This window comes from Meleagris gallopavo, chromosome 3 (genome assembly GCF_905368555.1).
Source record: "Meleagris gallopavo chromosome 3, MGAL_WU_HG_1.1, whole genome shotgun sequence".
Taxonomy (NCBI): domain Eukaryota; kingdom Metazoa; phylum Chordata; class Aves; order Galliformes; family Phasianidae; genus Meleagris; species Meleagris gallopavo.
In genome coordinates, this window is record NC_139406.1 from 12,343,179 (window position 1) to 12,370,476 (window position 27,298).

The window sequence follows — 27,298 nt, forward strand, 5'->3', positions numbered from 1 at the left end:
TACAGAAATTGGTCTGAACTAAGGATTTTTTCCCATTTATTTGCAGCTGAATATGCAAATTGTAGGCATAGTAACAGCCTGACTGACAGTAACAGCACAAAATGAAGCGGAATTCAATTTCCATCTGAATTGACTAATCTCTGACTGGTGTAATTCCTCTACCTATTTCTAGGTCCAGTCTGCTGTTTCAGAGAATTTCTCCTGTATGTAAGGGCAGCATAAATGATCCTCAAGCTGGAATAGCTGCAACCTGTGCCCAAATGCTTCTTCCAGGGTGCCAGAAAAGGGCTGTCCTGAGGTGTTATCAACCTCTTCTCAGAGAAAATGTTGGTACGGTTTACCTCAACCAGGTTTTCATTGAAGGAAACGAGCAGAGCTTATATACATTTGACAGAGTAAAACATGAATAATGAGGTCACTAATTTTCAAGTTTTTAAGCAATACTTCCTCTAAAATCAGAACTGCCCTTGAAAAAGACAACTGTATGAGAACCATGTTTAAAATGTGTTAAGAAATATTAGTTTTATTTAACCAGTTTTCACAGCTGAATATTTATTCTATAAAAACTTTACAGATTGTACAGTTTATATATAGTTCAAACTACTAGAACAAAAAAGTAGGTCCCACAGATGCAAAAATACTGTACCAATCCAAGGTAAAGGCAGATTTACACACTGTACAGCTCTCCACTGGGAAGGGGAGGTGGGTCAGTTCCAAGTAAAAACTTCAAAACTGTACAAAAATAAGGTTTGATTTCTATTCCATTCTTCATAATACATTCAATAAGATTGCAAGCACAGATACCCAAATAATAATAGATATCTGCAGTCAGGAATCAATAACCACTCCTGAAAGGAATGCAAAATAGGTCTATTTACACAGGGCACTCTTTTACACCATACTGTATATAGTGTATATTTAAAATAATAAAAAAGCGTAGACAAAGAACATTAAACATCTAATATAAGGTAGTTTTTTTAAAAGTTTTTTTTACTTAATAGTGTGCCAAAAGAATTTTAACTTATTAAATAATATATTCTAAGTGAACCTAAAATTTATGAACATAAAATGCATTTTTGGTGTAATACATCAATTAAACCAGCAAATAGGAAATAAAAACCAAACAACTGTATATAAAGTAGTATTCTCACCCAGCAACAGAAGCACTTATGTAGTTATTAAGAAAAAAAAAAAAAGGCTATTTGAAAACCCACTAAAACTAACTTATAACTTAGGATATTCATACATAGATATTCAGTGATTCACTAATACTGCAAAACAAGCTTTTTTTGTCTTTTTTTCCTTTCCCCTCCACGTTCCCCCTGCTTCTCCTCGTTGCCCTTCCCCATGAGACAGTGGTTTCTTCACGTTATCTGGGTAAGAATTGAATGCATTCCTGCCCTCTTCCTCCCACCCCTCTATACTTCTCCCCTGAAAAGGGCAGAGTGTTTCCTTAGCATTAATCCTGAGCACGCTCTCTTTTGGGTGATATTTTTGATTTAAGCTTTAAGGAGTTCATCTGAAAAATGTTAGGATGTTCCACTGAGGTATGTCAACCTTCTTCTGAGACAGTGCCTTACATCTTAGCTGACTCGTTGGGCAGTGAAAGTAAGGGCTGGCTAATACCCGTTTCAACTCTGTATTCTAATGATAAAAGAAAAGCATTATTCCAGACTTCCCTGCCACGCAGAAAATAATGCAACACCATTTGCTTTTTAATCCATTCTCTGTCTGATACAGTACTAGCCAATGATGACCAAAACTAGAGCCTTTAAGGAGATGGTGGGTAGTGCACTCTGTCACTGTTTACCTTCTGTGTGCATGTGTCTATGTACACGCTGTCACGCATTACATTTTGTATATATAGAAGCTACGTGTATGTGCACACACATACTTTATGCATGTGCATATATACACACACGCACGCACACGCACACACACACACACACACACACAAAACAATCAGGGAGAAAGGAGTTTTGTTCAAATTTAAGTGATACAGTACTTTCATACCCCTTGACAATAAAACTGGGGGGGGAGGGATGGGGAGGAGGGATTTACTACTGTTCCCAAGCTGAGCCAGGGGTGAGTTTATATAGGTTTTAAAACAGGCATATTTTGTTTTGCCCTGATGTCCAAGAAGTACAATTCCAGTGTCAATGGGCACCTCATCAGAACTCATCGATTTTTCTTTGCAGATATTTTAACATGGAGTCCATCCCCTGTGCTGAGCCCCAGATTTTCTTCAAAACTTCACACTCCTTTTCATTTGCTTGTTCCAAGTCCACCTTCATAATATTACGTACTAGAGCTTTGGATTCTTCAAGTACCTACACCAGAAAAAGAAGAGTTTGTTCAGTTTTGAGCAACTTGTGCATTTAGTTTTATACAAACAGATCCTGACGTTATTCATAAATTTGAGCTTTTCAAACTAATCATGTAAAATCATGCACATGTAGTACAGTGATAACGTGAGAAAACTAACTTCATTTTGGTGAAGGTTAATGGTATTACTGTTATCCAAAACTGCTCTAAAATCCAGGCAGAAATTCTAATTTAAACAACATTTTAAAAAGATTGGAAAAAAAGAATCAAAGATTGGCTTTTTCACTTATTCTGTTTCAAAATCCACGATATCTAATGCATGAAACAATTGCTTTGTACTGTATTTCTTTCCCTAAGGAAGCATCAGATTGTGGTGGTTGCAGCCATCATGCAGAACTGCTGAAACACATACAGACATGAGTGCCACAAGCATTACCAGTAAAAACTGAAAGCTCAGCCTGTTGCCAAAGACTGCATTTTTGCTACAGAATTATTAAGTTATCAATTTCCTTGATAATTTAAATTACAACTCAAAATATGACTAGGACAACTGTTTACATTGTTAAGTTGGACTTACTTACTGTATCGTTCGTACTTAAGAATATACTTTGTTTTTAACTTAAAGAGTGCAGTGTTCTTAACCGCAGTGTATTACAGCATATGATTTAAAATATATATATATATGAACTCTTTAAATCCAGAATAACAACAAAAAAATTAAAAAAAAAAAAGCACATTAATAGTTATTAGTATACTTGAGTGTGATCTTTTTTTTTTTTTTTTTTTTGAGAGGGAGGGTGTAATGATGTAGTCTAACAATATACTATACACTAATTTTTATTTATTTCCTTACAGTAAGTTGTTCATAGTTAAATTAAGGACACTTACAACTGAATTACATGTCACCAGTTCCTTAATTCGAACCATTACTTCTTGTGTGAATGTTCCTGGCCAAAACACTTGAGAGACCAGTCCTTTGGCACAAGCTTCCTGCGCAGTCAACTTCCTTCCACTGAACAACATTTCATTGGCCTGAAGGGATAAAAAGTTACTTCTGGTATGAAATGTAATGAGACAGAACTCATTAAAGGAAAAATGCTCAAAAGAAAAGAGAAAATGCCTACGCTATTTGAAAGAATTTGACTATGGCTCTTCCAGCTTTTAAAGATAGAGTTGTCTGCAGATGAGCTGGTCAGTGGTGTTGACTATACAGCTTCAGTAGTTGTAGAAATAGAGGTCTATGATTAAGTGTGAAATGTGTAGGTGGCTTTTGTCATTTTCTATTCATGAGCATACGTAAGCTTCAGCTTTCTTGGAGTACTGCAGCATATGGTACATATTGTAATAGGTTACAATGCTTGACAGGTCTGTAATGAACTCATCACCTTGCTTTCTATGATAACAATGCTTGCAGTAACTAAGTCTTTCTTAAAAATATTTTTTAAAATTATTCTTATTTTTTTAAAGTCTACATTTATCTGTAAATTATAAAGATAACTCACTTCTGGTGGTAGACCTCCTGTGAACTGCTCATCTTGCAAGAAAAGCATAGTTAAATGGTCTGCTGTTAATTTTTTTTTTTTTAATACTGAACATACTGAAACCTAAATATATATATATATATATATATATATATATATATATATATATATGTATGGTTTATTTTGAGCCCTTCTCAAATGACTTCAGCACTATAGCATTTCATTTATGATGCAACATTTGAAATAGATGGCTCATCTTTTGGAGTTCAATTTCCAAAACCCACTGAAGTGAGTGAATGGGATATTAGCTGTTTTCTGTTCGAAGTCATAGAAAATTAATATTGAACTGATTTATTCTTTTCAAAGCTGATAGAGGAATCTTTTTGGAAGGAATTAAAAAACAAAACAACAACAACAACAACAAAAACCCCCCAAAAAAACAAAGAAAAAAACACCACAAGAATAAAAAACACAACCAAAAGCAATCAGAACCCAAAATCTTAGGAAGACCTTATGCGTTGAAAAAAACATTAATAAAGGTACAGAAGAACAATACATTTTATACAACAATCTCTGTAAAATTTGTTGATTTCCAGTTGACTCTCTTGACTGTTTAATAGCTTCCCTGTTAAACATAACCCTACATGTTTCTCCTACAGACAATTAAACTTTGTATTTGCCTTGATATCTGCATGGAAACAGCCAGTGAAGATTAAAAGCTCAGAGTAATTGTCAACTTTGAAAAATCAGCCTTAATGCTCTTTAATGACTAATTACACTGAAAATATGACAAAGTTATCACTTGGAACATGAGGCTGTTCGGTTGCTGACCCCCAGCTCAGTTGGCTTGTGGAAAGGAATGCTTCCTAGGATCTTTGACATATAATTTATATATCCCACTTAGTAATACCTTCTGTGACAGGTTCCAGCAAACTTAACTACACAAGATTTATCATCGTAATTATATTTTTCTAATTTTCTGGATCATACACAAACAATACTGACTTGTAATGCTAGCCAAAAATCAGTGATAGACACAACTTTGACTGAAAAAATAGGAAATGGAGGAAAAAATATTTAGAAATTTAAATTCAATTTTGAAAGATACTTAGCACTGATTTTGATCAAAATGTGAAGACAATCTACTGGGAGTTAGGAAATTTAACACTTTAAGTCAGCTAGTCACTTACATATTCTTCACATAGATCTTAAGTGATGAGGTAAAAAATGAATGCTAGGAAACATTATCATTATTATTTTAAAAGACACTGTTCTCCTGAATGTGAAGACAACAAGTGCTAGTGGTGCAATTATCTTATTTCTGCAAGCTGTATCACAGCATGAGCAGAAAACCTCACATGAAATGAGCACTCAACAGTGATCTCAGCTGACAGATTTCAAAGGGGAATCTTTAGATTTATCCATATTGTATGCTGGAGACCCACTGCCAAACAAGTTTTATTCATCTGACCATGTCTTGTATTTGCTCTGCAATTTAACACACTTGTTGCCTACTTTCCAAGAAATAAAATACAGCCATAGAAATGAAGATGATAAAAATACTTCATTAACACTACATTCTCATGACTAATTTTCATATTCGTTAACTCAGTTTCATACTCCTCCTTTCACTAAGGATCTGCCATAAGGCACTGAGACATCTGCTGGTCTCAGTTTCCCTCTTTCAACAGAAAGTGCATCAAGGCACTTCCACACAGGCCCAGATACCACAGAGCACCTCAACTCTCCCACGCACTGCTAAGAGGCAGCTCCTTATAGTGCTGAAGATCCTGACTGATGTAGACTACAGACTCTAGGAAATATGAATCCCCCATCTATGACACAAAAGCTTAAGACGTAGTGCTAGCATGCTGGAGACTGAAAAAAAGCCAGTATGTGGAACTTGATCACACAGCTCCTGTGCTTTATGGCCGGAACCAGAACAGAGCAAGAACTCCACAGCAGACACACAGTAACAGGGCATCCCAAACAGACTTCACAAACTGTATTATAGATTTGCTTTCAGAACTCAAAAGTAGAGCTTAAGCATCCTTCTAAATTTCTTGGTATTCCCAATACAGAATCAGTTTTGAATCCTATGTCTGTACTTCAAATTTCCTGCAGTAATGAGCTTCTCATCAACCATATTGTAGGAAAAAATTCTACATGACAGACTGCTCAGCAGCTGAGACTGACCCACCCAACAATCTTGCCCTAGAATATTTTTACTAGGTGCTGCTGATAAAAAGAATGCAGTGAAACCAACCTACAAGAGCTATATGTGGGACTTACTTGGTATCTGTTTCAACACATGTGTAAAAAAAATTTCAAAGCAGAGGTCCCCCTTCTTTTGTATGACTTTTTTTTCCCCTGAATGTTTGTCATCTCCTGCTAGTTGCCTCTTGTTTCTGCTGACTTCTCCGGGAAGCATGCTGCTTTAATGAAATTTCCAATGTGGCTTCTGAATATATTTCACAAAACCCAATGATTAATGACCAACTTTGCCTTGCACAGCATTGACACTGCTGTACTGCAAAGGGTCAGCGATAGTATGAAAGCAGCAGCTTGGACTTTCCCTTGGAAAATGCGTTTTGCTATGAAATAATACAGTATTATTAGCACTAGAAGCTTTGTATTTAGATCTTTGGATTTAAGAATGAGAGCATTCACGAAGGCAAATGAAAGAGTACACTAGGGAAGAGCTTGTGTTCTTATGAAAGTTCTAAAGAAACAAAAAGTAACAACCACAAGACTCACTCTAAAGGACGAGGATGGATGGAATGGATGTATGAATGGATGAACGAATGGATTGATGTTCAAATAAAAAGGGAAAGGAACAATCAGTAGGTTGTAACATGCTAATATATTAAATATACTCATAACTATTAACCTGTTTCAATTACCTTTTCTTCCCTTCTACTCACAAAATCCAGACATCACGCAATTAATTAGTTATGAGATCTGTTCAACCTGATGCTTTTAACATGTTAAAAATTTGTATTTTTAAAATCAATAAATGCCTATGGGGGAAAACTGGATTTTATAATAAACAGTAATTTAAGAAAAAACCACAGAGCTGTGAGTGCTTGTTTCACACTGTTACTATTCAGTTTCGACTGCAATGGGATGTAGGTCCAAGTTTTCAAGGAATGCAGCATAAAAAAAGTAAACAACATGAAAATAATGTAGGTAAGAACATTTTAAGTAGCATTTTCTTTTTTACATTCAACTCTTTTATCTGATTGGAAAACAGGAAAAAAGAAAAACTTAAATAATGTGGCTTATAGCTTCAGCAGCAATGCAAAGCCTTATCAGTTATTTCAAGCCAGTAAAACCGTACAAACAAAATACAAAGCTAAAATTTAGATGAGAAAAAAAAAAGATTTGCAGGGGTGACTTGGATCAAGAATTTCCTGCATAACGCACTCATTTAACATCAGGAGAGATCCATAAAGTAGGGAAGCTTCTTGAGAATAATGAGTGCATGAAAGCTGATTTACCTATTTTGCATATTAGCATAAGACTGCTGATAGTTGGTGATACAGGGATCTGCAACATAAGCACAGACCAGTGTACTCTTTACTACACTTTCTGATGCTGTGCTGAATGCAAGACCATTCATAAGACCTCAGCTGGGAGCATGTATCCAGGTACACACCTTCCCCTTCTGCCACCAAAAGGGTTAAGGGTGCCCATGATGTGGGATTAGGTCTCACACTGGTTGTTTGGTGCCTTTAGTTGTAAGCTAAGTTGCAACAGCAGAGAACCTATAAATACTGGTTTCTCATGAAAGGTTTTCAAGAGAGAAAGAATAATAAAGATAGCACAGCAAAGCTTAAAAGATTGTGAAATTGCTGGATAAAGTTTCACAACTGTATTGTGAAGCTGTCATCCCCTGCCCTGCAAGCTACTTACAGAAGCCAGGCCCATTATCCGGGGGAATGTAAGGGATGAACATCCATCTGGACTTTGTCCAAAAGTAGTGTATGGTGTCTGAAACCAAGCCTTCTCATTAGCCCAAACCACGTCACACAGAGGCAATATAGATGCTCCAAGTCCAATGGCTGGGCCATTTACTGCTACAATGATAGGCTTCTTAAACTGAATAAAAGTATTCACAAAATTCCTGAAGAAAAACAAGAACATGCACTCATGTATTAAAAGCAAAATATACCAGCCCTTGAGATCTCAGTAATAATTAATCTCTATAGCAACGTCACTTTCAAAACCAACCTGATAACCTACTGTGGAGGTGACTAGTTTTGCCAATGAGGAGAGAGCAGCGGATGTTGTCTGCCTACACTTCAGTAAGTCTTTCATCACCATCTCCCATAAAACCCTCACTGGGAAGCTGATGAAGTATGGATATGGTGAGGTGGATTGAAAACTGGCTGAATGGTTGGGCCCAAAGGGTGGTGATCAGTGGTTACGAGGTCTAGTTGGAGGCCAGTTACCAGCCCTACATCCCAGGGCTAAGTACTCAGTCCAGTCACACTCAAATTCATTTGTGACCTAGGTGGGTTAGTGCACTCTCAGAAAGCTTATTGACCATTAAAAAGCCTGGCTACAATACTGTTCTGCCATCCAGAGACCTCTACAGACTGGAGAAAAATCTAACGGGAGCCTCACGAAGTTCAACAAAAAGGAGTGCAAAGTCCAGCATGGAAGCAACAGCCCCATGCACTAATTCATTCAGGAGGCCAATGCAAGCAGCCCTGCAGAAAAAAAGACTCAGTCCCAGTGGACACCAAGTTGCACATTTGCCTCACGGCAAAGAAGACTAATGATATTGTGTGCTGCGCTATGAGGAGTGTCATTAGTAGGTTGAGTGAGGTGATCCTTCCCCTCAGCATAAGGAAAAACACATCTAAAATACTGTGTCCAGTTCTGGGCTCCTAAGTACAGGGGAGACAGGGTGTTATCGGACAGTGTTCAGCAATGGGCCACAAAGCTGATTAACAGACTGGAGCATATCTTCTATGAGGAAAGGTTGGGACTGTTCAGCCTGGAGAATAGAAGGCTCAAGGTGGGAATGATCTTATCAGTGTATACAGACAGCTGAAGGGAGGCTGCAAGGAAGACAGAGCTAGGCTCTTTCCAGTGGTTCTCAGTAACAAAACAAGAGGCAATGGGCACAAACTTCAAAGCCCTGTCTAGACGTGGTCCTGGGCACTCTGCTGAGGTGACCAGATGAACCCTGAGGTCCCCTTCCAACCTCAGCCACTCTGTGATCCTGTGGAAGTCTGATATTTCTCCCAGTTCAACAAAGCACGGTTATAGAACAAATGTGCATTTAATGACCCTGATATGGAAGTGTTTGTGTTAAAATCTTGTGCCTCACACAGCCGCTCTCTCTTAGATGATGGGTTGATACTAAGTTACAATTGTGTATTCTCATATTATCGACACAAAAAGACAATCATCCCAGTTCCAATAAAAGTATGCATGCATAAAAGTTGGGGGACAGGGAGAAAGACTCCAAACTCACAAGTAAGATACTGATATTTCTTAGTTAATCACAGAATGGCCAGGGTTGGAAAGGATCTCAAGGATCATGAATCTCCAACCTCCCTGCTGCAGGCAGGGCCACCAACCTCCACATTTAATACTAGACCAGGCTGCCCAGGGCCCCATCCAATCTGGTCTTGAACACCTCCAGGGACAGGGCATCCATAACCTCTCTGGGCAGCCTGTTCCAGCACATCACCACTCTCTCTGTGAAGAACTTCCCAACCTAAATCTTTCCTCCTTCAACATAAAAACATTTCCCCTTGTCCTGCTGTTATTTACCCTTTCAAAGAATTGATTCCCCTCCTGTTTATAGGCTCCATTTAGGTACTGAAAGGCTGCAATGACGTCACCTCACAGCTTCTCTTCTCCAGGCTGAACAAGCCCAGCTCCCTCAAATAGTTAATACGTCTGATACATAAGGATAACGTTGCTCATATTTAGTGCAGGTACATGATTATTAAATTCAGAGGTGAACATATAGAAATCAGCACTTGTGAAACAATCTTTTGATCTGAATGACAGGTGTCTTTTCAATTCAGTCTTAGATACTGTATGGGGAGATTTCCATAAACTTAAGAGTAAAGCCACACCCTCACTTCCCCCTCCTCCCCCTCCTTTTTTTTAAGTTTAGACATATACAGCACGGTAGCAACAGAACATAGGTCTCTGAAGGAGTATAGTCATTCTGGAAGTATGCAGGAGGTACTGCAAGATCTTGGGCCATAGAAAACAGAGCTTCCCTGTATTTGGGGATGCAAGATCCATACATTTTTCCATAAACATTCTTCTAGTTTATGGTTGTGTATGTGTGTATAAGTTACCATTACTGTTATTTTTTTCTTCCTTTTCTGTCTAAGTAAATAGTTTTTAATCTCAACCCACAATTTTTACCCTTTTTCCTCTGCCTATTTTCTCCCCATCCCGCTGAGATGTGGGGGAATGAGCAAAAGGCAGTGTGGCGTTCATCTGCTTCCTGGGTTCAACCACAACGGGTAACTAGTATTTACTTATTCACTACTAGTTCACTCCTAAAATATCCATAATTCTACTGCTCTGTATCAACTATACTGTTAACCATTCAGTCACAATCAACACAATCATCTTGTGTTTCTGTATGTTCAGTTACCTTTCCTGAAAGTGTATGGCTGTTGAAGTCTTTTAAAATTGGCTTCAACTGGATAAATATTATCATAATACCAATTTCCATAGTTAAATTTTAATATTATAAATAGTGATGCATGAAATAACAACCCAGATAGACATGGACAGGGATTATAAAGAAGTGCTGCATGCTTATCACATAACAGGTGAATGTCTGAGGTACTGTTGAATTAGAGGCTTTTGAAATAGAAAAGATAAAGCAAGTCAGACTAGATAATGAAAAATACCCGCTCAGATGACTGAAGATATGTTTACATACCTAATAGCTTCTGCCATCTTAGTGCTTTCCTTTTTTCTATCATCTGTTAAACGTCGTATAAAATAAATAAAATCAAGACCACAGCAGAAAATGCTACCAACTGCACTGAACAGCACGAGTTTGCTGTCATCTGCAGCTGCTGTGTTCAGTGCACTTTGGACTTCCTTCATTACCTGGGAAAAAAAAAAAAATTCATTAAAGTACTTTTATTATAACATTAGAAAGTAGCATGCTGTTCTTTCCCCTTTGTCATGAAGGATTTCAGTCTTTGAGATCCTCATTTTTCCTTAGGATCCAATCATCATATTAGAAAAGTTACTATTTATAAAGTTTTTTTGTTGCTGTTCAAATATAAGAAAGTTTAAAAAACAAACAGCAAAACAACCCAAAGCCCCACCAGTGTTAGCTTTGTGTTTCTAAACATAATCAGAGATAATGAAATCATTAAGAAAAAATTTATTAGATGTTATCTTTAACTATAGAATTAATTCAGCATTTCTGTAATTTGGACAGCAGATGGCACATGCAACCAGTTCAGAGGAAAAGAACCTTGACTCAGACTAAAGTTTGTTTTGAGTTGCACTTCACTGATTTCCACATCTATTAGAGAATATAGTACATCAAAACTACTATGTTCATCAAACATCATCAAAACATCTATGTTCAGATAACATAAGTTAACACCCTCAACTGAATCAAGCTACAAGTCAATAGGATGTATAATAACTTGCAAGAAAAACCCAAATCTCATTTAGTGTGTTTGTGCCTGAATAAGAGGTACAAATAAGGCAGAGAGTTCTAATTCCTTCTGCACCCTTGCCACCTCTTTTTCCCCCTCCCAAATCAAGATTGTTCTAACCTCTGGATTTAGTGAATTATTTTCAGATGATTTTGTTGATAGCAAGATGTGCGTGAATCCATCTTGTTTCCTGACAACAATGTCTCTGTACCGGTATGCACTCTCCGTTTGTCTCACACTGAACCGCAGTCTTTTATCAAAAGGTTGATCTCTCCTGTCGTCAATAAACCTCCGCTTGCTGGCTGTCACTCCTGTCACAGAAGTCTGTATGTTGGTTGTACCATTGGCTGCTAATGCTTCCATAAAGGTAGATGTACCTGGAAAATAGTTTAAAGAGTAACGTTCTATTAATTACATTTTATTAGTTCAACAGTTTCATAATCCCTACAGTATGAAAACACACTAGGCGTATCATTGTGAACATAAAATAAACATTAAACTTCTTCTCATGGAAGTTGGATAAATGTTACAGAAATATACGCTGTACACAGTGCAATAATGCAAATGAATTTTACACTTGTGAGAAAAAGAGCAAAGCAAACCAATGATATTTGTTCTTAGAGAGGAGGGAAAGGTTTATTTGTCCCTAATGCCAATGCACTTCAGTAGGTTTATGAAGTATAATAAGTAAATAAATTCAGGAGAGATATGAATGCTCTGCTTTTTCCTTTTTCAACATCTTTAAGAGGTCTGACAGCATCAAGATTGCAAAGAGAAAGCAGATGCCTTTCAATTTCAGACAACATGAGAAGTTAATAAATGGAAGAAAAATGACACTTACAGCAAGTCAAATAAACACCTTGATTGACAAGATCATACAAACCATAATAGTCCTTAAAGGAAAATAGAAATGTAGAAATACAGGCTATATTGCTTTGGGAGAGAAACAAGACGCACGCAGTGATGGATATTTTAATGGATTCATAGACAATGAGATATTTCTCAAGTCTAAACAATTTTGCTATTAAAACTGGCAAACAGAGTATTATGTCTTTTTGGTCTTGTTCCCAGTAATTTAAATAGACAGTATTTGAAGGAATGCAAGTAAACAGGCCATTCATCATAGCACAGAAGGGATAGGTTTTTCTGTACTCCACATTAGGATGCATAATACCAAATAATTAGCATTCATAAGACAAAATAAGAACATCTTGGGTTTATTATATCCATCTATATGTTAAAATTTCAATGTAAAATTAGTCAGATTAATGTGATGGAATGTGCAAGGTGAAAGGGAACAGAGGGTTAAGCTGTTGGAAAAATGCTGCAGGCTGTGACACAGGAGGTTTGAAAGCTGTTTGCTGAAAACTGAGATCTAAGTCTGTATTAAAATCTACCGGATAGCCTCAGTCCTTATCTCACTGATAGTCCAGGACATCATGAATATGTTGCCTTTAAAAAGCAGAGTTTAAACATCTAAATAGGCAATTAAGCATCACTGGTGGATCTTGTTTCGTTCTTCATAAACTTGCTAAAGAAGCCATATTTTTCAAGTTTGGATTATACATGAAGCTGTTATTATTTATTTTACAAAATACTTGAAACAATTGTTGGTCCAATGACAGTATTATATGGACTCACCTAAATAATTTAAATTTCCACATTTCAACTTTATTTAAATGTTGCTTAATTTGACCCATATGAAGTCATATATCAAAACTAATGAAAGTATATTTGGGACATTAAACATTTTCTTCTATTGTATCCATCTAGTAGGTATATCACCTATTCCACCCACCAATCCATCCCCACCATGCCCTCAGTGCCATGTCTACACGATTCTTGAATACCTCCAGGGATGGTAACTTCACCACCCTCCTGAGCAGCCTATGCCACCGCCTCACTGTTCTTTCTGAGAAGAATCTTTCTTGTTGCAATGTTTTAATGTGTTTTAATTCCCTTACCATATAGCTTTTTCTCGAGAAGATAAAGACAATTCAAGATTTTAACTGTTTGAAGTGAAAAGGTTTACAGAGATGAGTTCAGCTTGTAAACATCCTCAGAGAGAATAGATGTCAATAAAATGAAAAGGAAAATAAATATTTTATGTTGTCACAGAAGATTCATGCTTATTCTCAAGTTTTTCACATCTCATCAAATTCCCTTTTTTCACTTCAGCAGAATAAAAATTTGATGCAGACCAAATGTGAAATTGATGAGTGATGCTTTAGATATTTTTCCCTTTCCAACCGTACTATATGGATTACGTTCCTTTAAAAATGATTCCCTTCAAAGGAGATGTGCAGAAACAATACTGTTACCCCATGTTTCTTTGGGAAAATGTGCAGAAACAATACTGCTACCCCACGTTTCTTTAGGAAAAGAGGATGAAATTGCATCACTGTCTTTTGTTTTTCCATAGGAAATATGAATTAAAGCAAACATGATTTCTAAACCTCGATATATTGATTTTATTGCCTTTTGTGATGGCAAGGACAGAAAAGGTAGAGAACTGGGATAGTGCAATGGACAAGACTGAATTAAAAAAACCCACAACCCACCAACAAAAATCCTTAAGTCAGTAAACTTGCATAAGAGGTTTGAGTAGATCTTTGTTCACAACTTATACTGCTAAGGATGTACTCAAGCAGCAGAAAATTTGGCAAGAGAGACCAAGATATAAACACCACACACTTTTCATGCTTTTTGAATGGGCAAGAGATGTTTCAGGTTTTTCTGTAAATTTTGTCCACACTTGTCAATAGTTAGTTCCAAACCACAAACAAGGGACAGCTGCTGTTCAGTGGAAAAAGGGATATTTAGCTTGTGCTGAAGTGCTGTTTCTAAAGCCGATGGGCTTTCGGTGTCCATGCAATTGTCTTAAGTGTGTTTACAAGACATGAAGGAGATTTTTTTCCACTGACAGAGTTAACAGAAGTTCAATTAGCATTTGTTACTAGCACTGCATGTCTGGTGTTCGACACCTTGAAGCGTAGGGGACAGTTTCTTTGACATTCAGTCCTCAAAAGCAAAGAAACAGCCCAGAGATGTAAAGCAGAGCTTTGTGATTGACATCAACAGGTAAAGGTTACATCAGTGAATGCAGAGCTACGTTTAAAAAATAAACAGATCATAGTTGCAGTTGGAAAGTTCTTTTTTTTTTTTTTTTTGGGCAACTAAGTTAATTAACATTAATATAACCATCTTAAAGGTGAAGACATAATACTACTGCTTAAAGCCTCACCATATGGACAAAAATGATATTAATAGGAACACCTCATTTTGCTGCTTCTAATCAAAACCTGATAACAGTCACCATTTTCATGCAGCTGCTCTTAGAAGAAAAATAAAAACAATGGGCAGTAGATAGGAAAGGAACTGGTCTCTTTCAAAAAGGAAGGCAGACTCAAAATGTGAGAGTTGAAAAAAGGGTAGAATAGCAAAGGTAACATCCTCATCCCTCCTAGAGAAGACAAGGATAGCACAAAAAAGCCATCTCTCCAAAGAATGAAGGGGATAACAATCAAAATATCTGATGCCAGGAATCTCCTAGATAAACACAATGAGTTCAAAACAAGTCACACAGAGCTATTAGTTAAAATCCTAGGCTCCACTCTAAATTAGATTTGCTTTACTGCTAGTCCCCCAAATTCTTAAGTTTAGTTTAGCATGCATAGCCCCACAAGGTGCTGCGTCAAATCCCTCAGGAATGAGTATAAGAAGATGGAAGATGTGATTTCAGTATTTTCTCAACACAACCCACAAGAAATTTATGGATTCCTAGAATTTGCAAGTCCATTACCAGAGCATGCACTCAAAACCAAGTATTCAAATCTTCATCCACCATGAAACTGCCCAGCTTACTGCTGAGACCACGATGTTTTGGTCTTCCAAATATTTTTTTTTCCCCAGTAAATTTTGCAACATCCATCTACAGAGAAGGACATGGGTGTCCTGGTGAACAACAGGTTGGTCATGAGATATGAAATGGCAGTGTGCTCTTCTGGCCAAGGTGGCCAACAGTATCAAAAAAAAAAAAAGCTAGCAAGTCTAGGGTGGTGAAACTTCCCCTCTTCTCTGTCCTGGTGAAATCACACGTGGAGTACTGTGTCCAGTTCTGGGCTTGCTGGTTCAAGGGAGACAGATCTCCTAGAGAGAGTCCAGTGGAGGGCAACAAAGATGATGAGTGGCATGGAGCCTTTCCCAGGAAAGGCTGAGAGACTTCAGACTATTCAGCCTGGAGAAGGCTAAGAGAGGATCTCATTACTGTTTATAAATATCTGAAGTGTAGGAGTCAAGCAGATGGGGGTGGAACCATTTCTGTGACATACAGCAATAGAACAAGGGACGGCAGGCAGAAACGGGAACACAGGAAGTTCCATCTGAACATGAGAAAGAACTTCTTTACTTTGAGGATGATGGAGCACTGATACAGGCTGTCCAGAGAGGGTGTAGAGGCTCCTTCTCTGAAGAGATTCAAGACCTGTCTGGACACCCTCCTGTGCAACCTGCTGTAAGAACCTGCTTTAGCACGAAATTGAACTAGATGATTTCCAGAGGTCTCTTCCAACTGCTACAACCCTGTGATTTTTCATTTCCTTCATCCCTTTCAGTACAACCTTTCTCCAAACAGATCAGTCCCAATCCAACTGCCCTTCCTTCTTCCAGAAGACATTCCATATATGTCATTCTTCTATGTGCTTTTCTCTTCTGCTAAATTTTGGAACAGGATTCAAAATGGCACATAATATTCAAGATGGGGACTTATAGCATTTCCAAGACTCTTTTCTCCTCTTCTCCTTTGCTAAAGCTATTCGTGACTTTTTAAAAAAATTATAATTAGCTCTGAGTAGATGTTTTTAGAAAACTGCCTAAAAAGAAATCCACTGACCCCCCTGAAGAAAAAAATCTAGTCCAGAACCAATCATTATCTGGGTACAGTTTTATGTTTTGCTACAGGCAGTGTTGTACAGAATTATGTTTTGTCCCCTCCTCGTTACTCAGCACACATCTCCACTGCAACTAATCTCAGTTTAATCAGGCAATTGCTCAGTATTTTAAGTCGTGTCTACTGTGGTCATAGTGAGCTTCAAGGACCTTTTCTATACAGTAACACACCAACCACTTCTTCTCTTAAACTACATAACAAATTTGTACTGTAGAGAATGTACTTTAGGAGGTGGGTTGAACTTGATGACCTCTTGAGGACCCTTCCAACCTCTGCAATTCTGTGATTTTCCAAAATAAAATCCTTTCCATACTTGTGCTGTTTTGGATTCTCTGGGCATACAATCCACGAGGCTTTGTGTCAACTGACCTGTGCAGTTTGCCTCAGCTCCCTTTTTGCATACAGTGATTTCTGGCAAAACATTCATAGGTACTAGCAAGCCACAAATGTAAAAGCTGCACTACACCAAACATTTCACACCATGAGACACCAACCCCAGACAGTGATACTGCAATGCAAACAATATATAACAGTTTCCAGTAATTTTTCCACCTCTGCTTCCACAATTACACAGCAAATATTACTTTAAAAATGCAGTGTATTAGCAGGGACTGTAGAAATTCAAAAAGAGCAAAGAGCTATTCTATATCTATACACATAGACAAACAAATCCGTATACATATTTACAGCATTTATGCTCTGGAATTAAACAAAAGTTCCAGCCTCCTTTTATGTCACTTCAAATATTTGTAAGAAGAAAAGAATATGAAATTTGTTACACCTTTCACCAGCTGTTTTAGACTATGTTTCTGAAGTGTTCAGAAGGCACGTGTCATTTATTAAAGAAAAAAGCATAGAATGGCTTGGGCTGGAAAGACCTTAAAGATGATCCATTTCCAACCTCCCTGCTGTGAGTAAGGTTGCCAACCACTAAATCAGGCTGCCCAGGGCCCCATCCAACTTGGCCTCGAATGACTCAAAGGATGAGGCATCTACAACTGATGATACAAAGCTGAAAAGAGTGGCTGACACACCGAAGGACTGTGTTACCATTCTCTGAGATCTGGGCAGGGTGGAGAGCTGGGCAGAGGAACCTGAGGAGATGAAACAAGGACAAGCACAAAGTCTTATACCTGGGGAGGAATAACTATATGCATTAGTACAGATTCAGGGCAGACCTGCTAGAAAGGAGCTCTGCAGAAGATCTGGGTGTCCTAGTGGCCAACAGGTCAGCCACGAGCCATCACTGTAACCTTGTGGCCAAGAAAGTCAGTGGTATCTTGCAGTGCATTAAAAAGAGTATGGCCAGCAGGTTGAGGGAGATAAACCTCCCCTGCTCCTCTACTCTGATGAGGCCTCATCCAGACTACTGTATCCAGTTCTGGACTCCTCAGTTCAAGAAATACAGGAAAATTGTAGAGAGAATCCAGCGGAGGGCTGCAAAGATCATGAAAGGGCCTGGAGCATCTCCCATAGGAGAGATATGTTCAGCCTGGAGAAGAGAAGGCTGAGTGGGGAATCTAATCAATGCATTTAAGATATCTAAAGGATGGGAGTCAAGTAAATGGGGTCAGGCTCTTTTCAGTTGTGCCCAGTGGCAGAACAAGGGACAATGCGTATGAACTGGAACACAGGAAGTTTCATATGAACATGAGAAAAAGCTTCTTTACTTTGAGGATGACAGAGCACTGGAACAGACTACCCAGAGGTTGTGGATTCCTCTTCTCTAGAGATATTCAATATCTACCTGGACACTTTCCTGTGTGACCTGCTATGGGGAATCTATCTTTGCAGGGGGGTTGGACGTGATGTCTCCAAAGGTGCCTTTCAACCCTTTGAATTCTGAGACCTTGAGAAATGCACTGACTTCAAAGAGGATGCACATGCTGATGTACGAACAGAGTATTGTTTCTCAAAGAACAAATAATTTTTTGGATGAGCCTAGAATATTCCAAAAAGAGAAATCTATTACGGCGAGTAGCCTGCTAGAAAGGAGCTCCGTGGAGAAGGACCTAGGCATCCTGGTGGACAATAGTGAGACTACAGTGTACTATGAGACAACAGTGTACTCTTGTGGATGAGAAGGCCAAATGGTATCCTGGGGTTCATTGTAGATATTTTTCTCTGTTTCTTTTATTACTTACAGCATCAAATACATTTACAAGTTTACAATAATATCACTTGGAATGTGACCGTGTTCCTAGTTGCATTTTATTTTAGTAGGTTATAGACTAGGCAATTTTGCTTTTGAATGTCTTTCTTCCTCAGAGAGTAAGCATGCAGATGAATAGAAATTTTTTAATTTCAACCAAAAATACAACTAAAATTCTTCTGCTGAAAGTGGGCAGTCAATAGGAGAAGAGAAAACAGCATTTCTCCATTCTCAAGTTAAAAAGGTTTCTTTAGTCATCTAAGTACAAATAACAAAAAGTTTACATGCTTAAAGATGTAAACAACAAAACACTAGTCCTGACGTTTGTTAGGGCAACACCTGTAAAAACAAGAATAATATTATTAATGTAATCTGGCTGGCGACAAAGCTCTTAAAGTCTGACCAAATTTTACAATCTTTGAGAAGGAGCTATGCATTTTTGTGCATAAGATATTAAGTAAACTTTATTTTTGCTGTGCTACAGCAAGGTGGGGGGAGGAGGGGGAAGGCCCTCCTCTTAACTGCAAAACGCTGTCCAAATACATCTCCATCCTTATTTTATATATGTATATATACACATACATATCAGATGAAATAATCACTCATCAGATGAGTAAATTCTTTTTCTCCTTTATCTTGACAGCTAGACAAATTAGGATTGCTCCCTTCTCCCCTTCCATTACTCTTTCATTCTGCAGTGATTTTTCTTCCATTGAATCTAGTCAGAATACTACTGACAAATAGAAAAGACCACATGACCATTCCCATCATTCTAGCTATTATTTAAGATGGTTGAAAGAATAAAAAGGAAAAAAAAATGCCCAAGTCCTTCTGGTATCACTCCACTCAACAAATCCCAGCCATAAGTCATAGTAGTATGCAGCAGAGTATTTGATGAGGGAAGGAAAGAGTCATTTGTATTTCTACTCCTTACGAATAAATACAAATGAGGAAAAGTCATTTCCAGGTTACCAACTCCTTTTTGAGGCCAATTAGCACTGGGAACATTTTATGAGAAGAGCCTTCTGCTATCTTGTCCTTCAATATTCTCAGAGCTGCAGGTTATGATACCAGAGCATTCATTCAAAATGCTCTCAAATTTGAGAGTTAAGTAAGGACATCTCTCGGGGCTCATCTATAGAGGAAAGCTACCACAAAATAGGCTAAGGTTTAAAACTTGAAGCATACCCAGCTATTTCACAGTAACTCCTGAGGTGAACACATTCTATATTAAGAACACTTCACTGCAATTTAATCCAATTCCCAAAGTGATCTAAAAAAAGGCTCTCTTCATGTGGAATAAGAGTGCCCTAATGTAAGGCTAGCTTAGAATAGATTCTGCCAAGACATCCCAGGCAGTTTCCTGTATAGACATGAATATGTACATGCCCTGTACACGACATCATTCTTGTAAGGACATCAAAACTTCCTAGCACATTTTGCTAACTTAAGGATATTTAAATAGGCAAGTATAGCAACACTACATTGGCTGAATATTTTCATTTGTCTTCTTTTTGAAAACAACATGTCAATAAGTATTCACATTTCATTCTTCTAACATAAATGCAGCTTTTTAATACCAGTTTGCAAAAACTCCATTCACATAAATGTTTGGCTTTCAGATGGAGAAACATACCAGGCAAAGAGGGCCAGAGGACTGTCAGAGGTTTAGCATGCTGATACATATGTATTTGGCTTTACAGAAAAATAACAGCTTTTGAATCAGAGTACCTAGAGTGAGCATCCTAGCTGTGAAGAAGCATGTCTGTTTTTACATATCTCCCTTAAGGAGGTATGTTTATCTTTCCAGTCACTGCCTGAGGTCTGTCATTAATAGCAGATGTCTTGACCTCCTGTGGGCCAGTAACCAACAGGTTCATTAAGGAGTGTCAGTAGTTTACCTGAGGCTGAACTAGCTTGGTGCACAAAGGCCACCTGCCTGTACACAACAGCAAGCCATTGTGCAATATGGCCAGCTAGACCTTACACCTTATGGGTTATCTGCACTAGAAAATGCTGGGTGACAATTTGTTCTGCAGCAGTACACCCTTATCAGAAATTACTGACTTTGGCCGAAATAGCTGTCTGGGAAAGCATAAAGGAGGAAGCTTCATTTGACTCTTGGGGTACATCATAGGAAAAAAATCTTAAGTGTTGCAGGGCTGGATGTTTGGTCTTGAGCCATGTGCTTAAGCAAGACGACTGCTAGCTCCATGAGTACTTCTGCTGCTTGAAGGGCTGCAGAGCAAAAAGCAACAGAGTTGGGCAGAGACACTGGGGAAGAAAATGGAAAGAAAATACAAGTGAAAAGATCAGAGGTCTTGGCAATGCGCAACATAGCTCAAGTGCTCTGATGGATGTAAGGTCATAATTATTAGAGAGCATCAAAGGAGGGCTGTGAAGATGGGAAAGGGCCTGGAGGGCAAAATGTATGAGGAGCAGCTGAGGTCCCTGGGTTTGTTCAGCCCAGAGCAGAGGAGCTGAGGGGAGGCCTGATGGCGGCTGCAGCTCCTCACAGGAGTGGAAGGGCAGCGCTGAGCTCTGCTCTGTGTGACAGCGACAGGGCCCGAGGGAACGGCATGGAGCTGTGTCAGGGGAGGGTAGCTGGGGTTAGGGAAAGGGTCTGCATCAGAGGGTGATGGGCATGCATGCATGCATGGAATGGGCTGCATAGGGCAGTGGGCACAGCCCCAAGTGCCAGAGTTCAAGGAGTGTTTGGGCAGTGCTCTCAGACATACAGTTTGGATTTTGGGTGGTCCTGTGTGGAGACAAGAGCTGGGCTCAGTAATCCTTGTGAGCCCCTTCCAACTCAGGATACTCCATGACTCTGTGAATGAACATGCATTCAGAAATACATGTGCTAAACAGGTTATTTTTTATTCAGAAGTTCTCAGAGAAAAGTAGTCTCCACTGAAGAATCAAGGATTTGAGCCAAGAAGATCTGTTAAAGATCCTGCCTTTAGGCAAAGCACATAACCGTTATTTACACCACATCTAAAGACACAAGCTGTTCCAAAGGCAACCTCTCCTCAAGTTTTTCCAGTATTTAGGGAAATAAGCCCACATTAAGTAAAGGATGATTAAAGGCATCCCATGCAACAGGTGCTGAATATTCCAATGCACTGAATTAAAAAATGATTCAGAACAGCATGCTGTCTTGTGAGTTTTGTCCTTTTGTGTTGTTTGAGAGGAATTAATCCCAAACAGCTTAAGTAAATTATGATGGAAAGGAGAACAGTAAATGCAACCTGTGCTCTCAAACTGAATTTGATTTCTTGTGTTTGTCTTTAGCAATATCAGTGGGTGTGTGAGGACATTTCTGAAGTGGAGAACTCATGGATTCTTTATACTTCCTATACTAAAAGAAAAACAAACTTAAACCTGAAACCAAAAGCAAACAAAAAGGAAGAGGAAGCCATAAAGTCAACAGTGGTAGACTCCTGAGAGCATAAGGCGTGTATCTCATGTATGGATCACATGAGGAAAACTTGGGCAATATCCTCCCTCTCAAGGAGGTAGGCAACTACATAGGGTGCTCCAAAAGTAATGCCTCATACTTCTTTCCAAGGAAACTACTACAGATACAAAGGGCACAGGAACACTATATGATCGAGCAAATTCTCAGCTGCAGAACACTATTTTTCAACAGTCACCAGCATTAGCTGTGCATTTTTGCCAGTGATGAGCAAGAGCCTGCATGCCATGCTCCTAAAAATCTGCACTAGTGGAGGTGATCCACCATCACTGTTACCACTGATGGTCTCCAAAAACATCCAGCAAACACCAATGAATGCCAGTGGGTATCATTTTTCTCTGCGTGGAGGCATTCACTGATACACCTTTGGTTCATACGCACTTCCATATCAGACACCATTTTGTCAGACTGCCCCTCTGCTGCCATCTGTCACACAGCAACAAAACGTAATGGAATACTGGTAGGAAGGTTCAACTTCTACTGCCATACCACCAACATCTGCCTCTGATGTTATGCTGCGGGCCAACATAACATAATAACATAGGAGGCATTACTTTTGGAGCAGCCCTTGTGGTAGAAAACAGGAAGTATTTGTATCATTCAGCCTGCAACTTGACCCCAGAAATAATGGTGTGAATCTCCAGGTTTGGGGATTTGTAGAGGTAGCCAATATCTTGAACACAGCTGTGTGTTTTGGAAAAAGACCCATCATAAGAACATATTTTCATCACATTTAGAAATTGAGAGTATAGTGGTGAATAAGGAAACCAAAAAACATGCCCAGGATAAACCACAGGACAATAACTAAAGCTGAAAGCAGCAAACAGAAAGGGCAGTGCTCTAATCTCAGCCAGAAGCTAGGAAGAATGGAAGACAGTGAGCTGCCCCTATACAGCAAGATACATCAAATGTAAATGGGCAGAGTTTGGGTGTATTCTCTTCATGCTGCTGAGGAAAGAAATCAGCTTGTCTTTCATTGCTGAGGCTTTCATGAATGTAGTGCAGAGCTGCTCAAGTTGTTTCCCTCAAGCTAAAGAGCATGTCTGTATAGAAGCCAGGATTACTACAGTTACAGATGGTCCCAATCCCTAAAAGCTACAGTAAAAATCTTCTTTAATAAATTACTGTTTTTTTCCCCTTTCCAGAAATTATATACATCCAAAAAAGTAGTATCGGTAAAAATATTGATACAAATGCTAGATAGAACAGACAGCTAAGGAAGCAATGGAATATAACGCTACGGTGTTTAACATACCATTTCAGCAGCACCATTACAAAATGATATCAACTAAAAGATAACTAAGACTAATATTAGGAGGTTGAGACGTTGAAGAAACACTCAGGAAATTAGGAAGGTATAAATGTGGCACAGAAAAACTAACAATGTGGTTTAAGGCAAAAAAAAAAAAAAAGGACAAACCAGTTAAGATCCATCTCAGACAGCAGGGCACGGCAACTATTATCCACTGTGCTAAGAGGAAAGGAAGCAAAAACAAGATCAAACTCTGTCATATCAGATCCTTACAACTGAAGTATGCAGCAGCCTCAGAGAGTTTTTTGTAGCTTGTGTAGTAGGCAAAAGGAAAGCAAGGTTTACTTGACTATTTGCAAACAGAGTTAGGAGCACATCTTTACATAGGAGTCATACTGGTGTGATATGGTTAAAAAAAATCTACAAGTTGACTCCTGTATATTATCATTGTACTCAGACTTAAATTTACTCAGAGATGGTACATGGGCGAAGAGCACTGAACATCTTTATATATAGCAGAAGCCTAAAATGCTGAATCTTGCCTTAGGAAACAACCCATTAAGAACATACAGAGAAGCCAAAAATATAGGAGGTGATCACTACAGAAAAGGCAGAAGAATTGCTATTAAGAAAACCAGAGATCGTGTACACAAAAAATGCTGGGACTTGTACATAACTAGCTTCACAGTCAGTAAACTTTTTAATTTGGAAATCATTTAGAATATATCATAGATGAGATGAAGTGACAGAGCAATTACACAAGTGGTTGTTTCCTGAAATCTGACAGGGACACACCTGTTCAAAGCAGATGCCAACCTCTACAGAGAACAAAATAAATAAAATAGAAACACGATGGTATTGTCAAATAGAATTGAAACTTAACTTCTACCAAGATGAAAGCTGTGCAATTTTAGATAAATGTGTTATGTAAAAAAATATTGAGTTAAATACTTTTTTAGACAAACATTGAGACACATCACTCATAAGGAGAGGATGTAGAAATTGAACTGAACTTATATAGCAATTGTGTTATTTTCTTCAGGAGTGAGATGAAGCTTCAATTAACTTCACATGGTTAAACAGGTCAATAGGAACTGAGGGTAAAAATAGAATATGCTATACTTACAAGAAAATAGGAAGTAAAGAACACTGGGAAGAATACAGGGAGATGCTAAAACAGATAAAGAACGGTATTAGAAATGCAAAGTAAAACTCTAAAGTTCTCATAGTTACAGATGCTAAACACAAATTATTTTTAAATGATAAAAGGAGAATTAGACCAAAAATAAGAAAGTGAGATGTATTGTGAGTTACGAAGTCAATTAAAATATTAGTGGGGAAACCAGCATGCCGTAAGAAAACAGAAAGGACTTACAATGACTGTACTGTACATACAACAGGTTACAAACTAAAAGGCTTGAACATGGTGAGACAGCTTACTGCAAAAATTAAAAAAAAAAAAGAAAAAAAAAAAAGGAAGAAAAAGAAAAAAGAAAAAAGAAAAACATACAAGTGTGACAGCTTTAAGTGGGAGATGTACCATAGCAAGTGAAATACTTCTAAAACCTGTTTGCTTAAAGACTGGCAAATTTGGAAGGTATTTTGAGTAATAAAATTTGTATTAATATAATCTCAGTTACAACAACAAAAAAATAATAAACCAAACCAACAAAACCCAAAACTCAACCCAAAACAAAAAGCTTCAAATCTCTGCAGTATATTTCTGTTTAGAAGACTGTTTTCACTGAGTAAAGTTTTAGAAATTCCCTTCTGATTAAAAGCTACTGGGGATCCCAAGCAATGCTCATGAGAACCACACTGGATACTGCAGAGAAATTTTATTTCCTTCCAACAGTTCCCTCATTGCCAGCCACATATTTTACCAATATTTTGCAGTTTCATACCATTACTAAACATGCATCAAGTTTCAATTGATGCCAAAAGGTGGAAGTTAGTATTCATTTCTGGTTTTCTACCTAGCAAGAACTAAGATTTTGGGGTTACTGTATGATAAGACTTAACAGTTTCTGTCACTGAGAACTTGTTATACAGAGTTATACAAAACCACATCTTCATTTGATCTCAGCATATGTTGCCATATCAGTAATAATTTGCCAAAAGGTCAGTGATTAACTCTGAACAAAGATGTTGTATATAGCTTTCTATTCTGTTATCTACATATCACCGTATTGGTGATTTATGAATATATCAATATTTTTAGTCACTGCAGTAGAATCCTCAAATATAGCTAAATAACAGAATATATTACAGATATTTTCCCCAACAGGTCAGTTAAAATGCTATTGAGATCTCAAAGGAATTTATCCTGAAGGTGTTCTCTCAAATCATTATAATTAACAAAAATGCTGTAGTGGGACTGTTTTACTTTTTCATTAATTCTTAAACAAAATTATAGACTTACTGAAATTTCAAAGAGAATGTATGTAGTGGGGTTTTTCTTCCTTTTTTTCCCCCTTGCTTTCTTTTAAACCAGGTAAGAGACTAAGAGCGACAAGCAGCATGATCATACACTGGCTCAGATCAGATGACCAATGCTCTGAATGCACTGCCAAAGTTCACTCCTACTACAAGAGGAAAGAGGTCTGTTGCACATCTGTGGGCAACAGATGTCTGTGGGCTGGATTTTCTTGCTGACAGACTAATGTGCAGTTTTGCTACCAAGTTCAGGATCTCCTATGAGTCTCATTGTAACCCATGAAAATTGCTCTTCCCCTACGATCCTGAATTACTCACTGGTACCTAAATATCAATCTAGTTTATGCAAAAACAAAGAACCAAAAAAACTTGTTTTCCTTCACAGCTCTGTTTCTACCCTGCACAGAGCCCACCAAACTAGAAATAATCATTTGTCATGGGTCTTTGTGTCCAGTCCACAAACAGGGCATGAAGGCTCCCAGATACCTTACCCTCAATACATTTGCTGAACAATTCCACAAAGGCTTCCAAAGGTAAAATCAATTCCAGTTTCCCTCGCCTTTCCTTAAGACAAATGGAATCCCAACCCAAACCGATGAAGAATGTTAAATATAGTTCAATTACAGCAGAATATCCAGGAGAAAGTGTTGATGTTTTCCTACTGTGTGCTCATTACCCGGGGAGAAATAACAACTTATGACTAAGTAGCAAAAAATGAATAATAAACTGACAGAAACAAATGAAGATATGCCAAGAAGAACCCACAAAGGCTTCAGATTAACTTAACAAGAGGAACAAGTGAAACATTTCTCTGGGGTGTGTTGGGTTGGATTTCAACTTCATCAGTTCCTTCAGCTGCCTCATCATACAGCAAGCGATGCTGCTGTCCAGACAGAGGAAGGGGGATTGTGGAAAAAGAGGATGGGACAACAGAGAATAATTTGAGAAGGAAATCTAGTGAGAACAGCAACACATTTCCCTCCAATTTAATAAAAATATACTGCCTGGTAGATATCATTGTAGAAAAGAGTAGGTATTTCCTCACACAAGCCATTTAGTTATGGAATTGAGCCCCAAAGTTACAAAATAAGTTCAGTAAACCACTGATCTATCTGCACAGAAAAGTGACAACATTGAAATAATGAGAGAACAATTGCCATGCAAGATGCAATTTAGAACATTAAAAAGAAATTCATATCAGGAATGTTTTTTTTAAGTCTTCTAATATTTCAACTACACAGCTACAATAAATATTAAGAACTACTTCTACGAGGATAAGGCAAACTATTGCTTAGAATGGATCTGTGGACTAGCTTATCTATACTGTAGAAATCAGATTCAGGCCCACTGCCCTTGCAGTCAGGATGCCACTACAAAACATAAAGAATTTATATCACATAGGCTCACAAGTGCTGGTTCCCCTGAACAGCCACATGACACAAGCAAGCAAATAACTTACACCCACATATAAAACATGACCAGTGTAAAGTAACGTGACTAATATTCAGTACTGTAATTCTGCATTACCACTAACCTATGACGTATATTTTACTGTTTAA

General features: G+C 38.1%; 1 protein-coding gene across 1 annotated transcript in view; it reads right to left on the reverse strand.

Moving 5' to 3' along the window:
* Window positions 1-496: 496 nt before the first annotated feature.
* CDYL (chromodomain Y like) overlaps window positions 497-27,298 on the reverse strand; it is a 104,564-nt gene continuing 77,762 nt past the window's right edge. Inside the window, exons 3-7 of the mRNA XM_085220268.1 lie at window positions 11,597-11,853; window positions 10,738-10,910; window positions 7,722-7,932; window positions 3,214-3,357; window positions 497-2,330 (exon numbers count right to left, since the gene is read on the reverse strand). Coding sequence (XP_085076394.1) covers window positions 2,172-2,330; window positions 3,214-3,357; window positions 7,722-7,932; window positions 10,738-10,910; window positions 11,597-11,853 — 944 coding nt within the window. The 3' untranslated portion in view covers window positions 497-2,171. The remainder of the gene's footprint in view (window positions 2,331-3,213; window positions 3,358-7,721; window positions 7,933-10,737; window positions 10,911-11,596; window positions 11,854-27,298) is intronic.